General features: G+C 42.3%; 1 protein-coding gene across 5 annotated transcripts in view; it reads left to right on the top strand.

Annotated features, from left to right (window-relative positions):
* The window catches only part of LOC125430647 (cohesin subunit SA-2-like), a 75,555-nt gene that overhangs the window by 9,258 nt on the left and 48,206 nt on the right, over positions 1–18,091 (top strand). For all 5 annotated transcript variants that reach the window (XM_048492722.1, XM_048492725.1, XM_048492724.1 and 2 more), the window contains exons 3-13: positions 291–375; positions 1,131–1,277; positions 1,397–1,493; positions 5,371–5,447; positions 7,156–7,227; positions 8,707–8,911; positions 9,771–9,922; positions 11,234–11,307; positions 11,761–11,884; positions 12,882–12,980; positions 15,372–15,451. In XM_048492722.1, coding sequence (XP_048348679.1) covers positions 291–375; positions 1,131–1,277; positions 1,397–1,493; positions 5,371–5,447; positions 7,156–7,227; positions 8,707–8,911; positions 9,771–9,922; positions 11,234–11,307; positions 11,761–11,884; positions 12,882–12,980; positions 15,372–15,451 — 1,212 coding nt within the window. The remainder of the gene's footprint in view (positions 1–290; positions 376–1,130; positions 1,278–1,396; positions 1,494–5,370; positions 5,448–7,155; positions 7,228–8,706; positions 8,912–9,770; positions 9,923–11,233; positions 11,308–11,760; positions 11,885–12,881; positions 12,981–15,371; positions 15,452–18,091) is intronic.

The following is an 18,091-nucleotide window of genomic DNA, read 5'->3' as shown; positions in this document are numbered from 1 at the left end:
ATACATTTTGCTTCATTATGTTTGAACTTAGCCCAAGTGTATAACTTCAGCTTTATCTTACATGTGATAATTAATATTAGTGCCACTGTTTGATGAACATAGGAAGTCTTGGATTGAGAAGATATTAGCTCTGGTATTTAGCCCCCCCCCCCCCTATGTTTGAATTGGTTTAATCAGCAATTTGGTCTGTAGAACAGAATTGAAGTATCAGTTATTTTAAGTATATACACCTCAAAATATATTACTCCTATTGTTCACATCTTTTTCTCTCTCCATTTTTAATGACTCAGAGAAAATGGGATCCATGAGGAATCTGTGCCTGAATCCACTGCTCAAAATGGCAACTGTTTGAGAAATGGCAGTATTAAATCTTTTGTAAGTTTCTGTTATGCTTCATAATTGTACAAGTGATAAACCAATGGGTCTGTCTAGGTCTCATTGCTCTGAACATGTGATAAGATGTATTTACTATAGTAAATACTCAAAATTGGCAAATCTTTTTTATTTTTTAAAATTATTTTTCAGCATATATTAAACAATTAAAAAAAAAGAAATAGTAGAAATTAGGGTCCTCTGAAGATGCCAGCCACAAATGCAGGCGAACCATCAGGAGAAAATGCTACCAGAACATGGCCATACAGCCCGGAAACCCCACAATACTCCAATGATTCTGGCTGTGAAAGCCTTTGACAGTACCCTCCATGTCATATATTACGGTAGCTGGTATTTTTTCTTCATAGCATATACATGCTGATCAAGTAAAATGTGTGTGATGATTACTAGAGTGAGGTTCTTAGAGGAGATTATTCATTTTCCTTCTCACTGCTGCCTCTGTGCCCTGTGACATTTGGTCTACAAGAGCCCCATGATCTCTGACCTACCTGTTTGAGGGAGTCAAAAGGGGCTTTTCCTCCCTTTTGGACCAGTGAAACCACTTGTAAGATTCTGCTCATTCTCACTCTTCTGTGCTAAGCATCTGTCTATTTCTGGGCCACAAGTACATGCCCCTCATTATGTTGTTCCCGCTGCAGTTATTTTGAAAGGATTATATACCTAGCAAATGAATGAAACCCTATGTCTCCTCGCTTACTTTGTTTGTCAAGGAATACATTCTATCTTTCTTGCTTTAGCAAGGGAAAAGGAAAATCTACGAGCAGTGTGAAAACAGAAGACGAAACTCTTCCAGTCGGAGAAGGTCATACCAGCCGCACAATGGAGATGTGGTCGAAGCAGTTACCTTATTTGAGGTGGTTAGCATGGGCAAAAGAGCTATGCAGGTACGATGGCTTCCTGAAGTGACTAGGCTATTGTACATGAAATTGTGAGAGGCTGCTAGCAATTGGCATGTTGTATTTCTATTTTTTTGATCTTTGGTCTTTTTTGCCATTTGGTTTAGTTTGTGGTTGACGACTGGGTTGAAGCTTATAAGAAAGACCGAGATGTGGCCCTTCTGGACCTCATCAATTTCTTCATTCAGTGCTCAGGTTGCCAAGGTAAAACTTTTTCTTTTTGCCACCTTTCTTCTGAGGGAGAATTGGATAAAAGTTTTTTGGGGGCAGTGTTGATTCTTTGAATGGTTTTCTCATTATTTATTTTTTATTTATTCATTTATTCACGTTCCATCTCTTTATACCGCCTCCCCAAGAGGGCCTTGTGGGCGGTTTACATCATAATATAACACAAGCCGAATACACAATAAAATAATAAAATTCAAATCCAGTTAAAATGCAGCGTGCCCAAATTTCATAATCAATTAAAATAGATGGCGCTCACCATTAACTCCTCAACTCCTCTAAGAGGGGAACAAGCGGATCTCAGCTGTTAATGGGCACCTATCAGCAGCCGGCCTCCCCAAAAGCTCCGGGCGGAATAACTTTCGGTCTTGCAGGCCCTGTGGAACTCAAGCGAGGTCCCGTGAGGGTCTGGACACAGTTGGTGGGAGAGCATTCCATTCAGGCAGGGGCCAGGGTCGTGAAAAGCCCTGGCCCTAGTGGGAGGCCAATGCGACTAAGTAGAGGGGGCGGGATCTCCAGTAAATTGGCTCCTGCCGCATGAAGATTGACCGATGCGGGCACATATGGGGCCAGATCGGTCCCTGAGGTAACAGGGTCCCAGGACCGCTGTGGTCTTTAAAGGCTAACACCAATACCTTGAAGACGCATTCAGAATTCAACTGGGGAGCCAGTGCAACCCACGATTTGCAACACGGCGCGATATGATCCCTAGGGAAGGCACCGCCTGCGGAGCAAAAGCCGGGTCACAAGCATGCTGGGACCAGTTTCAGTTTCGGATCAGCCTCTCAAAGGATGGTAGGCCAGCATGAGCCGAGTTGTAATAGTCTAATCTGGAGGACCGTTGCATGAATCACTGTGGCCAGATCCAGCCTGGGAGAGGAAGGGGCCAGCCGCCGGGCCTGGCGAGAAGATGGAAAACGCAACCCTGGTTACATGGGCCACCTGGGTCTCCAGAAGAAAGAGAGATTTTAATCCAGGTGGACCCCAGGCTTCATGGACCGAGGGGCCGTGCCAATGAGACCCCCTCCCACACCGGGCGTGGCTGGAAACCCTCCAGCGCTCGCTAATTCCTAACTCAGCGATTTCCGTCCTTGTTGGATTCCAGTTTTTTAACCTGCTCACTATCAACTAACCAGCAAACGCCTCCAAACAATGCTGTAGAGCTGTAGGGCGGTTTCTGCTCCCCTCCATCGACAGAATGAGCTACCTACCAAATGCCACTGATGGTACTCCAGCCCAAAGTCTGCACTCAGCTGGAAGCAAGGGGTCGTGATATAGATGTTAAATAACAGCGGGGACAATAGCCCCTGAGGCACACACCGCAATAAAGCTGGCACCGCCGGAAGTTATCCCCGCGACCACACTTGTGCTGACTCCGTCCCGAGGAACGAGGCAATCCATTAAAGGACAGTACCCCGCACTCCCCGGAGACGCCAGGCGGTGGGGTCAAAAAGATCGGTCGAACAAGCATGCCGCGAGATCCAACAACACCAGCAGCCAACCGCCGGTCAAGTTGCATACGGAGCCGCATCTGTGACGGGCGACGCAGAACAGTCTCCTCATTCCATGCCCAGCACGGAAGCCGGACTGGAAGGGATCAAAGGTCGGCGCGTCCTCCAGAAAAACCCCCGGTTGCTCCAACACTACTCTTCTCAATTACCTTCCCTAGAAACGAAAGATTCAAACGGGCGGTAATTACCGGATCACTAGGGATCTAATGACGGTCTTTTTTAAGAGTGGGCGACCATGCCTCCTTCAACCCACCGACAAACCTTGCTCAAGGGAGCGCTTGATAATAGTCAACAGGTGGTAAATGGTGAGTTCTCCCACATGCTTTAATAAGCCAGGAAGGGCACGGATCCAGAGGACAAGTAGGTAGGTCTAACAGCAGCTAGGGCTCTGTCAACATCGGCCCCTCAGAGAGCAGGGAAAACTGGGCCAAACACAGCCAAAGACGGCAAGGGAGCTCTCCAGTTCACTAATTGTCTCCAAGGTGGTGGCAGGAGGTCCCATGGAGCGACGCGATTTTATCTGCAAAATAGCTCATAAATGCCTCACAGCTAATAGCCAATTGATCATTTTTTGAACCCTCTGACAAAGAGGTAAGGGATCGAATAATGCGGAACAGTTGTGCTGGGCGAGAGCTAGCAGACGCGAGAGAGGAACACTCTCTTCGCCTCCTTCGTCGCCATCTCATAGGCCTTCATAAACGTCCTATAAGATGTTCGCGCAGCCTCGTCACGAGACTTCCTCCACACTCGCTCTAGCTGTCTAAGCTCCCGTTTCAAACAGCGTAGCTCCTAGTGATCCGGCCATTCAGAATCTTGTGTGTGTCCTCCTGTTGGGTCCATGTAAGTGAATAAACCTCAGATTCCAGAAAAACTGTTCACAAATAGAAGTTCACAAATTGTATTAATCTTTGGACCTTTAAGAAATAATACAGAATTGAATTACATGAAGGATGAACGAACATCATTTGGTAAGGGTAGCAAATTAGAAATACTTGATGGTATGCAGCACTGCCAGTGTAATGTTCTGTTCAATGCAGCTCTTCCCTCTATTCCTTTACCTCAGCAGCTCCTTTTGATCTATGAAAAACTGATGCTGGAGGTCATCTGACACTTGTGGATTTTGATGCAGATCAGGAATAATGGGTAAAATTTGCCCCTTCTCCCTCTTCCTGGAACAGAGTTTCAGAAGCTCCAAGATTAGAAGAGGCAGGAAAGCCGATTTCAATCATTCCCCCTCCCTCCCGTACAGTCTGAGTGGATTTATGCCCCTATGGGTTGTGCATCCTCAAGCATCAACCTTTTAAAGGGGCAGTGAGGTGCCGGGAGAAGGAGGAATTAGGTGCGATCCTTGTTTGCTAGTATATTCCACTGAACGTTAGGATACACACAAGTCTGCTGCCTTTTAGAATTAATCACTTTTGATTAATTAATGGGATTAGTGCCCGATCTTTCTTATAATTAAAGCAGAGGAGAAATTGAGAACAGGGGGTTCAAAAAGAACATGTGATATTGCACAACACTGAGCCAGCATAGTGAACTTGTTAAGAGCAGGTGGATTCTAATCTGAGAGCAGGTGGATTCTAATCTGGGGTGTGATTCCCAACTCCTCCACCTGAGTGGCAGAGGCTTATCTGGTGAGCCAGATGTGTTTCTGTACTCCTACATTCCTGCTGGGTGACGTTGGGCTAGTCCAGGGGTAGGGAACCTGTGGCTCTCCAGATGTTCAGGAACTACAATTCCCATCAGCCCCTACTAGCATGGCCAATTGGCCATGCTGACAGAGGCTGATGGGAATTGTAGTTCCTGAACATCTGGAGAGCCGCAGGTTCCCTACCCCTGGGCTAGTCACAGTTCTTTGGAACTCTCTCAGCCCCACCCACCTCACAAGGTGTCTGTTGTGGGGAGAGGAAAGGAAAGGAGTTTGTGAGGCACATTGAGTCTCCTTACAGGAGAGAAAGGTGGAGTATAAATCCAAACTCTTCTTCTTCTACTACTCTGGCCATGTTTCTTCAGGGGCACATTTTACTCAGTTTTATATCCTCTTTTTGTCAGGATCAGTGAGACTTGAATAAATGTATATTTAAACAGCATAAATTTTAAAATAAATGCACTATCATGTCCTTTGGAAAGCTGAGGATTGTACCTGGGTCTTTTTGCTTGCAAAGCAGATGTCGTACTACTGACTGACATTTTTTTCCTCCAACAACTTTCCTTCGCTTTCGAACTTCTGAATATGTGTCATTGCAGTCCTGATGTTATTTTAAAGTCAAGAGTTATTTCAACAGTGTCATACCTGTGTTTAGTTTGGTACTCCGTTCACATCATTTTTATTGTTGTTTCCATAGGAATGGTTACTGCAGAGATGTTCCAGAGTTTTCAGAACTGTGATGTGATGCAGAAAATGACAGAGACATTTGATGAAGTAAGTATAACACAGAATGGCTTCCCTTTCTTAGAGGGTCACTGTTTCGTTAGAAAGCATTACTGTCTTTTTTAAAAGAAAGCCATCCTACATTCTTTTGAGGGTTGTCTTGCATATGTGGTATTTGAAAGGAAAATCACCCCCTGTATCCCATGCAATAAAGACTTCTTTAAGCTGGAAGCCTTTAACTGTATGTACCCATACTAGATTCAGGCTGAACCACTGGCGTAATGCCCATTGGGCAAGGTGGGCATTTGCTCAGGGCATCACCTTGGGGGGGCATCAAAAAGCTGGGTTCTTTTTGGGTATTTTAGTGGTTTTCCATTTTTGGTTTGCAGGGGGCACAGTTTTTAGGCTAGTGGCACCAAAATTTCAGCGTATCATCAGGAGACTGTCATTATGCTACCCCCCAAGTTTGGTGAGGTTTGGTTCAGGGAGTCCAAAGTTATGGACTCCCAAATGGGGTGCCCCTATCCCCCATTGTTTCCAATGGGATCTAATAGGAGATTGGGGGCTACAGTTTTGAGGGTCCATAACTTTGGCCCCCCTGAACCAAATTGCACCAAATTTGGGGGGTATCATTAGGGCAGTGTCCAGATGAGACCCTGAAAGTTTTGAGACTGTGCCTTCAGAAATGTGCCCCCCGCAGCCTGCAACCCCCATTGACAGCAATGCAGAAAACTCAATTCAGAACAAAGATTCTTGGGCAAATTTCTAGGATAAAATTTCAGGGTATCATCTGGAGATGATGGCACCCCCCAAGTTTGGTGCAGTTTGGTTCAGGGGGGCCAAAATTATGGACCCTCAAAACTGTAGCCCCCATCTCCTATTATCTCCCATTGGAAACAATGGGGGATGGGGCACCCCCTTTGGGAGTCCATAAGTTTGGACTCCTTGAACCAAACCTCACCAAACTTGGGGAGTAGCATAAGTACAGTCTCCTGATGATATGCTGAAAGTTTGGTGCTGATATGTCTAAAAATGCACCCCCTGCAGGCACCAATGTCCTGGTGCAAAAAGAAATTTGGTCGTGGTGGAGTGGCTGCCCATGGGGGGGGGGGGGGATCCAACTCAGGTTTTGCCCAGGGCTACAGTTTGCCCTGGGCTGCCTTGTTACGCCCCTGGGCTGAACTAGATGTTAATGATAACTTCTGTGTTTCTGCCAAAAAACAGCAATCCTGTATCACATTCATCCTTTTGCCTTCTATAGCAAATAATGAAACCAGTCCCAATGGCCTTGTCTTAATGCATTTCCCTGCCCCACCAGTGTAGTGGAATGGGAATGGGGAGATGCATACTATGCTGATAGGGTATAATTGTGTTTCACTGTGTATTATGGTGAGAATGAATTTGATACAGTGATGGCGGACTTACTAAACAAAATATCTTTTTTTCTGATTTTAGTATCATAGTACTTAAAACTAACATTCGGGAACTCTGATCCAAAGCCACGCTGGCATTCTAGTGTATACACAGAACTTCAGCTTGAGCATGACTCCTTGTAGATTATTTGCCACGGACATTTGGTGAGGATGGGCTAATGGAGCTTCTTCATTTCTGAATAAAGAAGCCCATGCTTCTTGGATCTCCACCAGCTTCTGGATGCCCACGAAGCCTGTGGCTCTCTGTGTTTATGTACTTACCCATTAACAGAATGCAGCATTAGCTGTTATCACTTAAACTCTTTTAAAACTTTTTTATTTTGTAGGAAACAGGATTGCAGTATAAAAAGTTCATGGCTTATCCCTGGATTTTGACTGTAACCTGGCCAGTGGATATGGTAAGTTTAATTCATTTGTTTGTTCATTCATATCATACCTTTCTTCTTCAAAATTTAGGGTTGTACAGATAGAATCCCGATGCTGTTTCGCATCCAGGCCTAAACCTTATTTAGCAAAAGTAGAGTTGCAGTATCAGAATTTACAATGAAAAATTCATTTGAATAATCAATGACGTTTGCTCCATTAATTTAAAAAGTCTTGCGTTGATATATACAAAAGGTAAACATCTTTATGTATCTGACAAGCCTTTGCCATTTTGGTGCAAGCATTTAACTTGCCAACAGAGTTCCTTCCCTATCACTGTCTTGGAGGGCTACTGGCAGCCAGGAGCACACCTGGTAGTGCTGCAGTATCTGCCTAGTTTGGATCCAGCTAGAATAGATTCACTCATCACTTTTATTTATGTATTTATGCTTATTTAGCATATATATATTCTGCTTTTCTCCTGATACACAGGACTCAAAGTGGCTTACAAATGTTAAAAGCGTAACAAATCTAAGATAAGCATACCTACTTTGCCACTTTCATTGGGGGGTGTGTGTGTTACGTTTGGAACAGTAATATCGACATAAGTACGTCTTAAAGTGCTAAGCCAGCAGTTGTGACTACTGGCTGTAAGGCGATCTGTGCCTCTAAGAATCACTTGATGGATGGAGTTAAGAGAACCAGGCCTAGAGAGCTCTCTGTAAAAAAACAAACCTCTAGGGAAAGGAGGGCATGCCTCCTCGCATGTAAACAGAGAAATGCGGGGAGAGTCCTCTGCAAGCCCATTGAAGAGTTCTGAGGCAAGCGTTCTATGCATAATGGGCCTCACTTTGATTTGTGCCTGGAAGCAAATTGGGAAAACAGTGTAGATGAGCCAAGAGTGGAGGGATATGGTCCCTATGACTTACTCCAGTCAGCATCCTGGTTGCAGCATTCTGCACCAATTGAAGATTCTGAATACTTTTCAAGGCCAGTCCTCATACAGCACATTGCAGTAATTTAATCTAGATTTAACCAGGGCATGTAGGAGAAAAGGGCACTTTTTCACATACCAAACAAAGCTCTTTCAATAATCAACTTTCAATTCATTTTGCAGTTGGACTTTATTGTGTGAAACAGCAAAATCCACTTGCAAACCATCATTAAAATGTATTGAAGGTGTATGGAAGGTGCATTATTCAGGATGTGTGAAAGCACCTTTAATCTTCAGTAGCCAGCAATGCATTCTTCTGATTTTTCCTTGCACAGTTTTGTGCTCTCCAGTGTATTTGTACACAAGTGCCTTCAAGTTGCCTTGCAGTTCAGTCCTAAGCAACATCCCTCTAAGACTTAGAAGGGTGTATCTGTGCTTAGGATTGCACTGCTGATCTTTTTTTTTTTTTTGGTTTTGATGTAGGGCAAGGATTTGATATCATAATGCCCCTCTGTTTTCCATGATTCTTTGCTTAAGCTTTCCTGTTAAGACTGCTTTTGTTTTTCCCCACCCAATGCAGGACAATGAAGATTATCCGCTCATCAGACCAGGGTCCTACTGGAAGAAATTCAAAGCCAATTTTTGTGAGTTCACGGAAGTGCTAATACAGCAGTGTCAGTGCAGCATTCTCTGCGACAGCTATTTGTTGGACACCATCATCTCACTGCTCACAGGTTTGGCAGATTCCACAGTGAGAGCATTCAGGCATACCAGCACTTTAGCAGGTATCTGCAAATATGATCAGCAATAAATAAGTCTGATGTTTCAAACCAGTGAAATAGATAAATGTCTGAGTGTTAAACTTTTTGAGGTAGTGCTCCTTATTTGTGTGTGGCTGTCTGTTGTGTAATGTGATCTTGTAAATCGCCAGCTGTGCTTATAATCAGTTCAGTCATATATGCCTGTGCACACCTGTATTTGTAAACTTTCATTGCAGAGTGCATCTTCCTTGGAGTGTAATTTGTGCATCACTGACAACCCCATCCAAAGAGAGGGCCCAAATCCGCCAGGGCAATTCTACCAGTGTGCGGCTGCTGATGCCCTCCCTGGTGCTGGGACCCAGTTCCAAAACCACACCAACATTTCAGTGCCCCTACCGCTGGCAGCGGCATAGCAGGGGCAGGCCAGAGGAGGAACCAACATTAGTCAGTTTCCTCCCAGCTATTAGTCCTATTACGCCAGTGGCTGGGGCTTTAGACTTGCACTACCCAAAAAAGTGACATAAGTCTATTAAGCCCAGTGGGGGCTTTTTGGCAGCAGGGAGGCTTTTTTGCTTTTGAAGCTTCCCTGAGCCTCCAGGAAGCCTCTATGGGAGTGGTGAGTCGGCACTGCTGGCCACCTGCCCCCTTGGTTGAGGCTTTCCAATTGATAATTGAGTTTAATGCAAATGCACAGCAAAAAGAGATAAAACTTACTTTTTACAAGGAACCCTGAGACTTCAGAGGAATTAGTAGATCATAGCAATAGATTCTATGGTACAGTAACATCATAACAATCTAGAGATTACTGATTTTTTTTTAAAAACGTGGATGGTGCGATTTGAGTATCGAATTTGATGTTGAGTTGTTCTTTTTCCCACCCCAGCTATGAAGCTTCTGACGGCACTCGTTAATCTAAATCTCAGTCTAGATGCAAGTAAGAGGAACCTTGAAAGATTATACGAGGTGGAGAAGAACAGAACTGCTGGCAAGAGGACCAATAGTAGACTGGACCAGCTAGAGAAAAAAAGAAAAGAGGTATGATGCACTTCTATTTGGAGATTAATGATGGTCTCTTAAAAGTCCTTATTCTGCTGTTAGTGACTAGGCATTGGAAATCTGTGATGATGATATAAAATTTACTGTGTGTGCATTACAGCAGACACTGCATGGTTCTGACTTGACTATGTTTAATGCTACCATAATATTAAAGACTATGATGGAAAATTGTTTTAGTCTGTAAAATGCATAGCTCCTATATATTTAGAATCACCTGTCTCATCTCACTGATTCCAATGAACTTAAAGTGGAGTATCTTTGCATAGGATTGCACTTAGTTGATCACAAGTCAAACATGAGCCAGTAGTGTCTTGCAGCTGCTACAAAAGATAACACAGTGTTGGGCTGCATTAACAGAAGCATGGTGTCCAGATCACTGGAAGTAAAGGTTCCACTCTGTTCTGTACTGATCAGGTCACACAGTGCTGCATCCAGTTCTGTGTGCTGTATTGAGAAGTATGTCAGTGAGCTAGAGTATTTCCAGACAAGGGTTGTTAGGATAGGGTGGGGTCTGAAAACCAAGTACTGTGAAGAAAGGTTGGGAAAGCTGGGCATATTTAGTCTGAACGGAGACACAATTTATGTGTTTGAATATCTGGAGGGCTGTCACAAAGAAAATAGAGCAAAGTTGTTCTCTCTTGTTCCAGAGGAAGGACCTGAACCAATTGGTGGAAATTACAGGGAAGTAGGTTTTGGCTAAATATTAAGAGAAATTTCCTAATAGTAAGATATATTCAGCAGTGGAATAGTCTGTTTTGGAGGTGGTGGGTTCTCATGAAGTACTGGTTAAATATTCATGGATCACTCAAGGCTTTCAGCATGAGAGCATTGTTGGTTGACAACTATATTATGTCGGTTGCATATTTGACAACTATATATCAAATTTGTCCAAGATAGTGACTGCACTGTAGAAGGATATAGGTAATTTTGGTGAAACGCAATATTACTTCTGTTCAATGACCTTAATTTTACTGACCTTTAGAGGTACTGAACTGATTTTATAAGCAGATTATTATATCACATAGCTATGAAAAAAATGGGTGGAGTTATTTTGCTGTGTGTTTAACAACTGAAAATTAAGGCACAATGAATTACGATCAATCCCAATGTTGAAGAAGTTGATAATTCTGGATGAGTTATTGAGGAAAGGGAAAAACATTACTAGCTTCCTTTTCACTCCTTTCTTGCCTGAATTTTGGTTATTCCTTCATTTGAAAAATGAATTGGTATTCAGCATTTGAGTCAAGCCTTCATTATTTGAAATGAACCATTCAATACTTCTAATTTCAGTATGAACAGAAGCCTCTGGAGATAGAGAATATGATGAATGCTATTTTCAAAGGGATCTTTTTGCAGCGCTATCGGTAAGAAACTTTATTAACTTGGAACAAGTCTCTAATCCAACCCTGGACATTGCAGGGATATAGTCCCCCCAGAGATACATAGAATGACAGGTCATATTTGCCAAACCACCCTGTAAACGTAGTCTGCCTAGTAAATGTCATGACGTGACATCACCTCATGAGCCAGTAATGATAGGGGCCAACTGTTACTGTTGCCATATTTGACTTAAGGCTAATTATACATGTTGATTGCCTGATGCCTACAGCATCAAAACATGACTTGTGTATGTGAATAAGCCATTACACATCATTCACTACCAACAGTTCTTTTATGTCCCACTATCTCAAACAGTTTTTTTTCAATACTCTGTTCACATATTGATTAATCAGGTGGTAACAAATAGAATTATGTATATACAATGCGAATCAGGTCTCAGAGGGCCATTAATACTGTTCATTTGTGTCATTTTGAAGCGATGTTATTCCAGAGATCCGGGCTATTTGTATAGAAGAAATGGGCAGCTGGATGAAAATTTATCCCCGTACGTTCTTAAATGATAGTTACTTAAAATACATTGGATGGATGCTCTATGATAAAGTAAGCTTTTTCCCCTATTTTCTCTTTTTCACAATTGGTGAAAAGTTTTTGAAATTCAGAGTCTGTATGATAAAGTGATTTTTAATTCATACATTGTTCTGGAGCTCTGGCTCCAGCTTGATCGTAGTGGGTCAGTACTGCTGTTACTCTTAGATCTAACAGTTGCATTTGACTTGGTTGATTATGCTCTTCTGATCCTCTGCCTCACTGCCACTGGGATTAAGAGTACGGTCCTATAATGGCTGACCTCATTTCTCCAGTGGCAGGAACAGCAGGTGGCATTTGGTGGGATGACGTCCCAGTGATATCCCCTAACTTGTGGGGTTCCACATGGGGTGATCTCTCACCAATATCTGATGGTTTTTAATAGGTTTATTGAATTATTTATCAAATATATTGTTACTGCATATGTATGGAATAATTTTAAATTTGTCAGCCACCCTGAGCCCAGCCTTGGGCTGGAAAAGGGCAGGATACTTAATTAAAAATAGAAATAAATATTGTACCCTTGTTTGAAGACAATTGTTCAAAGTATTAACTTGTTTTTTCCACAGCTGTTTTATTTTGCTCCAAAAATGCAGTTCTGAATTGAATGTTAGAATTATGTGGAGCAAGCCTTGAGATTGAGGGTATCATTACTTTAAGCACTTCAGACATACCTTACATTCAAAATTATTTTCACAAGGACTGGATTTTGGTTTAAATATATGTAAGATGGCTTTTCTTTGGCTATCTTGTGCTCTCATATGTTACAGAGGTGCCTCAAAAGTGCTTCAGTGTGGCTGTTAGATGCCTCACAGTAAATGAATAATAACTGTGAAGTTATATTTAAAATGCTTTTTATTTATTTTATAAAGGTGGTAATATTAAACCATTTTCACAAGGATCTGGTATGCAGATGTTCCAACACCATATTATCTGCTGAGTAATATTGATTTGTCACATAGCCTTATTGGTGCGCTCAGTCATTTTTGCCATGTTCTTTCCTTTCTTGCAGCAACCTGAAGTGCGGTTAAAGTGCCTTCACGGACTGCAGGGAATATATGACCAAAAGAAGCTTGTTTCTAAAATGGATCTCTTCAATAGCCGGTTCAAGGTAAGTGGGAGTTAGCAGTTCCCAAAGATTAATGGATTGGCCAAGGAGGCTGATTATTCTCCAAACAGCACTGGGATCCAGTATCTCTCCAGGTTCAGTTGAGAAATGTTAGAAGGTAGGTGGGTAGAAGCTTCAGTCTTTAAATGATGAAGTTTAGTGGTTGCCTGTTCTCACAGCCCCATGTGTTTTGGAATCAGTCAACATAACATTCTCCATGACCAGGTCTTGGATGCGAGCCACCCTGCCAACCCTAAGGAGGTTTCCCAGTGGTGTGGGGAGGCTTCAAAAGCTGAAAAGCCTCCTTGCCACCGAGAAGCCATCATTGCCTGAATAGACTTATGCCACATTTTTGGTGGTGTAAGTCTGTATCCCTGGCTGTCGGTGCAATGAGGCCAATGTTAAATCCTTCCCTGGCAATGCCCCTGCACTGCCTCCCCCCCGCCCCACCACCGGTGAGGGTGGCAGTATCTGCACGTATGGTGGATTCATCCCTCCACCAGGGCAAGTTCCCCGGGGAGGGCCAATTGCCGGTGTGGTTGTGCACTGCTCCCACTGGCAAATTCAGCTTCCCCCTCTGGATAGTGCTGTTAAGCTCACATCCAAGACCTGGTCATGGAGAATGTTATGCTGACTGATTCTAAAACAGACCTTATTTAATTCCTGTACGTAGGAAGGATTTTATATTGGTTTACATTGTACCGTAACATGTTTTGCTAAATAGTTAGGGTGCCGCTGGTTTTGCCAGTTTGGTTGGAAGGTTTGACTGGACCCATCCAAAATATCTCATAATCCTACATGTATCTTCAGTCCTCTAAACTAAACAGATTGAATACTAACAGTGCAATCCTATGCCAGGTTATTCCAATCTCAGTCCCAGTCTAAACCCATTGAAGCGAATGATCTTAGATTGGATTAACTCTGCATAGAATTGAAAAGATCTTATCAGATGGGTGCTGTGTGGTTTCCGGGCTGTATGTTAAAGTGCCTTCACACAGCACCCAAGTGATTCCGGCCGTGAAAGCCTTCGACAATACATCTTATCAGATCTTAGGAAGAAAAGGTCTTAAGAAAATGGAAAGGTACTATCAGGCTGACGCAGAACAGTGGGAGCAAAAGGCAAGTTCTACTAATAATCGCTAGAGGCACTAAAAATGTTCTTTTATCAAGGTTACAAGTTTAAGGGTACACAGAATATAGGTTCTGACTCAAGCAGTACAAGCGGCAGTTAAAATAACTTTTAAAATCCTACTGAAGAATCGGAGGTGGGGGAGACTGTGCAGGCACTAGGATTGCAGCAGAACATTTCACTTCAAGAAGATCCAGGAAGTGACTGTGGATTCATTCAGCTTTGAGGTTCTTTCTTTCAGTGAGACAAGGTTTAATTAGTTCTGTTTTTATAACAGAGATAGCCAACATTTACCATGATGAAAATTCTATTCTAGAATTTTCAGTGGATTTTCGTTCATGAATTGTGACTCTTAATGGGGAGTAAAAGGACATTTATTTAGTGAAAACATTTGTATGTATGTCCTACTTCAATCTTGCTTGTTTTGGAGAACACCAAACTTAAACAATTAAAATATGATAGAAATCCAGAAATTTTTTAAAAATAACTTTGCTCACAGAAGCAAATCTTTCTTCTTTTTGAGCATCTCCCTAGGATCTCCTGGTGCCAAGTTGTTCATAAGGACTGCTGAGCGTTGCTTTGAAAAGATCTCCGGGAGTTGCTGGGGAAAGGGGTAGTCTGAGGAAGATGTTCCTCTGCCAAGTACCTCCTCCATACTACTGTATTTTTGGAGCTAGCTCATATTCAACTTTTATATAATTTTTGAATTGGAAATAGAAGCTTGCTTTCTGAAGGCTATCGAGCTCTTAGGTAAAAAACGAACAAACTAGAGATGACAGTTCCCAGTTCTCTTTGCAAGTGGTTCCACCAGTTAAGGGAATGTGGCCTTTCAATGTTATTTTTGACAACTACCCATGCAGTAAGCAGGTTTCTTCTATTTGAGAATTATTTCTTTGAGGGCTCTGTGCTGGAGAATGTTTGGCACTAAAACCTGCAGGGGGTGCTACAGGCCATCTATTGCAATGTAGCCTTCATCACTTGAGCTAAAATAGCCAGGTGGTATAAGGTACGAAACACAATGCCATATGTGTTTTTGAAATAAGATTCTGCAATGCCCTTTTTTTTTACATTTCATCTTTATTGCTTTTTATTTCTGTGAATGTTTCATTGCAAACATCTGTACTTGGAACTTTATCCTACCTTTATAAACTTACAGCCTCAAAGTGTTTCTGCAATCAGTCTTAGATTGTAAAGCACAAATTCCTGTAGCAGAGTCTTTCAGAACTGAACATACTATATCTCCTTCATTATTTTACATCTATTAGGATCGAATTATGTCCATGACACTGGACAAGGACCATGAAGTAGCAGTTCAAGCCATGAAACTCCTGGTGCTCATGTCGCAGTAAGTAGCTTTTTCAATTTACTATAATGTCTACTGGGCTCAAAGCCATGACTAGTTAAGAAATCTTCAGGGATATGCCACTTACACAAGCATCCCTAGATTGGCATGTGGGTTTTGCGTGTGTACGTTGTGCCATCAAGTCTCTTCTGATTTACGGCAAACCTAATAACAGTTCCAAAAACATCCTGTTATTAACACCCTTTCTCAGGTTTAGCAGATTGAAGGCTATGGCTTTCTTGATTGAATTAATCCATCTCATGTTGGGTCTTCCTTTTTCCTGGTGCATCCAACTTTTCCTAGCATGATTCTCTCTTCCAGTGACTCTTGTCTTCTCATTACGTGACCAAAGTCAGATAGCCTTAGTTTGGTCACGCGGGTTTTACTGCATTAAAAAAATAATCAAGAGCCTAAGCTGATGTAGTGGTATTGGAAAGGATTATGTATTTTAGTAACATTTTGCTTATAAAATGTTCAAATAATGCATCTTGCATTTATAAGCCTTACTTGAAGAAAATAAATGTAATTCCTAGATTAAACTGCAATGTAGGTTTCTTTTTGGAGTAAATTGCCTGTCTGAACTCTTGTTACAAGATTAGGGATATTCCACATGATGGAACGGTATGGCTGCCTTCTGTGGAAGCAATAGGAAAGGGGTGGAGGTGGGCTGGAATGGATCGTCTACATGAAACCATTTCTTGGCCATGTGTTGTCCCTTCCACCCCCATCGTCCCTTGGAATTTGTTATGTTGCTGCTGAAGTGCTAAAGCAACAAGAATTTTTGTCCCCTCTAGGCCAGGCTCCATTTTCCAATTTACAGCTGAGTTGCAGTCAAAGAAAAATAGTAGCTCAATCGGGAACAAAAAAGAAAAGAAAAGAATAAAACCCTGTAAAAGGGACAAAAAGGTGCTGGTGGGGAGAAAGCCAGAGTGTAGCCCTGCCACTGAAGAATCTCCCATGATCCCCCCTCCCTTTAAGATTGTACAAACGAAAAGCCCCACAAAATGTGTGGAATAAGGACCCTTTAGTGGGAAACTTGCCATAATCACCCTTTGTAGAAAACATGATGGTATGGATACAGCCTTGTGATAGCAATGTTTCAAATCTGAGGCCCAAATTAAAATGATGTGGAGGATACCTGGCTGCTGTTGTAAGTTTCTGTTCATATCTCCTCCTCCTCCTTCCAGTGTGTAGCAGCCCTGGGCCTACTTTAATTCTGACTTCTCATCAAATACTTATGATTCAGGTTTCTGCTTTGCAGTTGTCTGACCAACAAATAATTAGAAAAGAATCTGTTTCTTACAATTCATTGCCAAGCAAGCGATTCTGTGTGTATTTGAACATCACATGAGTACACGAAGCTCTTGACTGTCAAGATCCATATTGTTCACTTTCCTGAGTGTCAGTGGCTTTCCATGGTCTCAGGGCTGAGGTCTCTCACATCGCACATTTTAATTGGAGATGCTGGAAATTGCTCATGAGATCTTCTGTATGTGATTTTTTGGCATGTATGCAAGCCCCTCTCCTTAAATGTCTGAGTTGCGTGAGGTAAATGTGATGCACTTTGTGATCAGCTTTGGTGTTATTAGGTTATGAAGGGTGAACATATTTTTAATGTGGGTTTTTTTTGCTGTCAAGTCAAGCTATGGTGACAGCTTTCAAGGAAGGTGATGTTCAGAAGAAGTTTGCCATTGCCTTCCTATTCATGGCAATCCTGGACTTCTTGGTGGTCTTCCATCTAAATATTGATGAAGGCTGACCCTGCTTTGCTTCCAAGATCTGATGAGATCAGGCTAGCCTGGGCTTTAATGTGCTTACAGTCCTGTTTAATTCCTCAGAAAGGATTGATTTTAAAAGCTAAAGTAAGATAACCCTGTGGGCTTCTCTGCATGTTTATTTTTGTTGTTGTTGTTGTTTTGCATGGTTCCTGGGAATGCTTTCTGTACGTTCCTACATCACATGTCATTGTGTGAATTTGTAAAACTGAGCTGCTGTCTCTTCCCTTTATTGTGGTATGTTAGTGATCAATATTACATACCTTGCAAAGAATAACTTGTGCTAGCTCTTGAAAGTATAATATGTGAATAAACCCAGGTTTCTGAGAATATGACCAGATTTGTCTAGTTGTACGCCATAGGGGGATGTGCCCAAATTGCCTGACCTCCTTCAAGTGGTGTAGTGTAGTTTGCAAAATGTGACCCTTATCTTGTTTGACATGTGATCAAGCTGGAAGTAATTTTTCCAGTGCACTTCTGTGTTGTTTATCTAGGCAGTTTTCATTTTAAATCCCTTGAGACAGTCCTCCCCCCCCGCCCCCAAGACAGGGGTAGGCAAAAAGATAATATTTTCAAGTTATTTGCATGAGAGACAAGATGACCCTGACAAACAACAACTTAGTGTCTCATTGTGTGTGTATGGTGTTTGCTTCTTCCTGGTGCCCAAACAGTGGAACAAAATACAGTGCCAGTATCTCTGTGCTCACCCTGGTCCTGTACTAGCAGGGGTAATGTGCTATTGTTACAATACAGTGATGATCTAAACCATTAAATGTAACTCTTGTTCCACATCTGAACTGGAAAATGTTGCCTTGACTCTGCAGCTGTTCATTATTTGTGGCTTTTCTGTTGTTGCTGCACAATGAAA

The sequence above is a fragment of the Sphaerodactylus townsendi genome, linkage group LG04, assembly GCF_021028975.2.
Source record: "Sphaerodactylus townsendi isolate TG3544 linkage group LG04, MPM_Stown_v2.3, whole genome shotgun sequence".
In the NCBI taxonomy this organism is placed as follows: Eukaryota; Metazoa; Chordata; class Lepidosauria; order Squamata; family Sphaerodactylidae; genus Sphaerodactylus; species Sphaerodactylus townsendi.
Note: the sequence above shows the minus strand (reverse complement) of the source record. Positions and strands in the feature narration are given on the sequence as shown.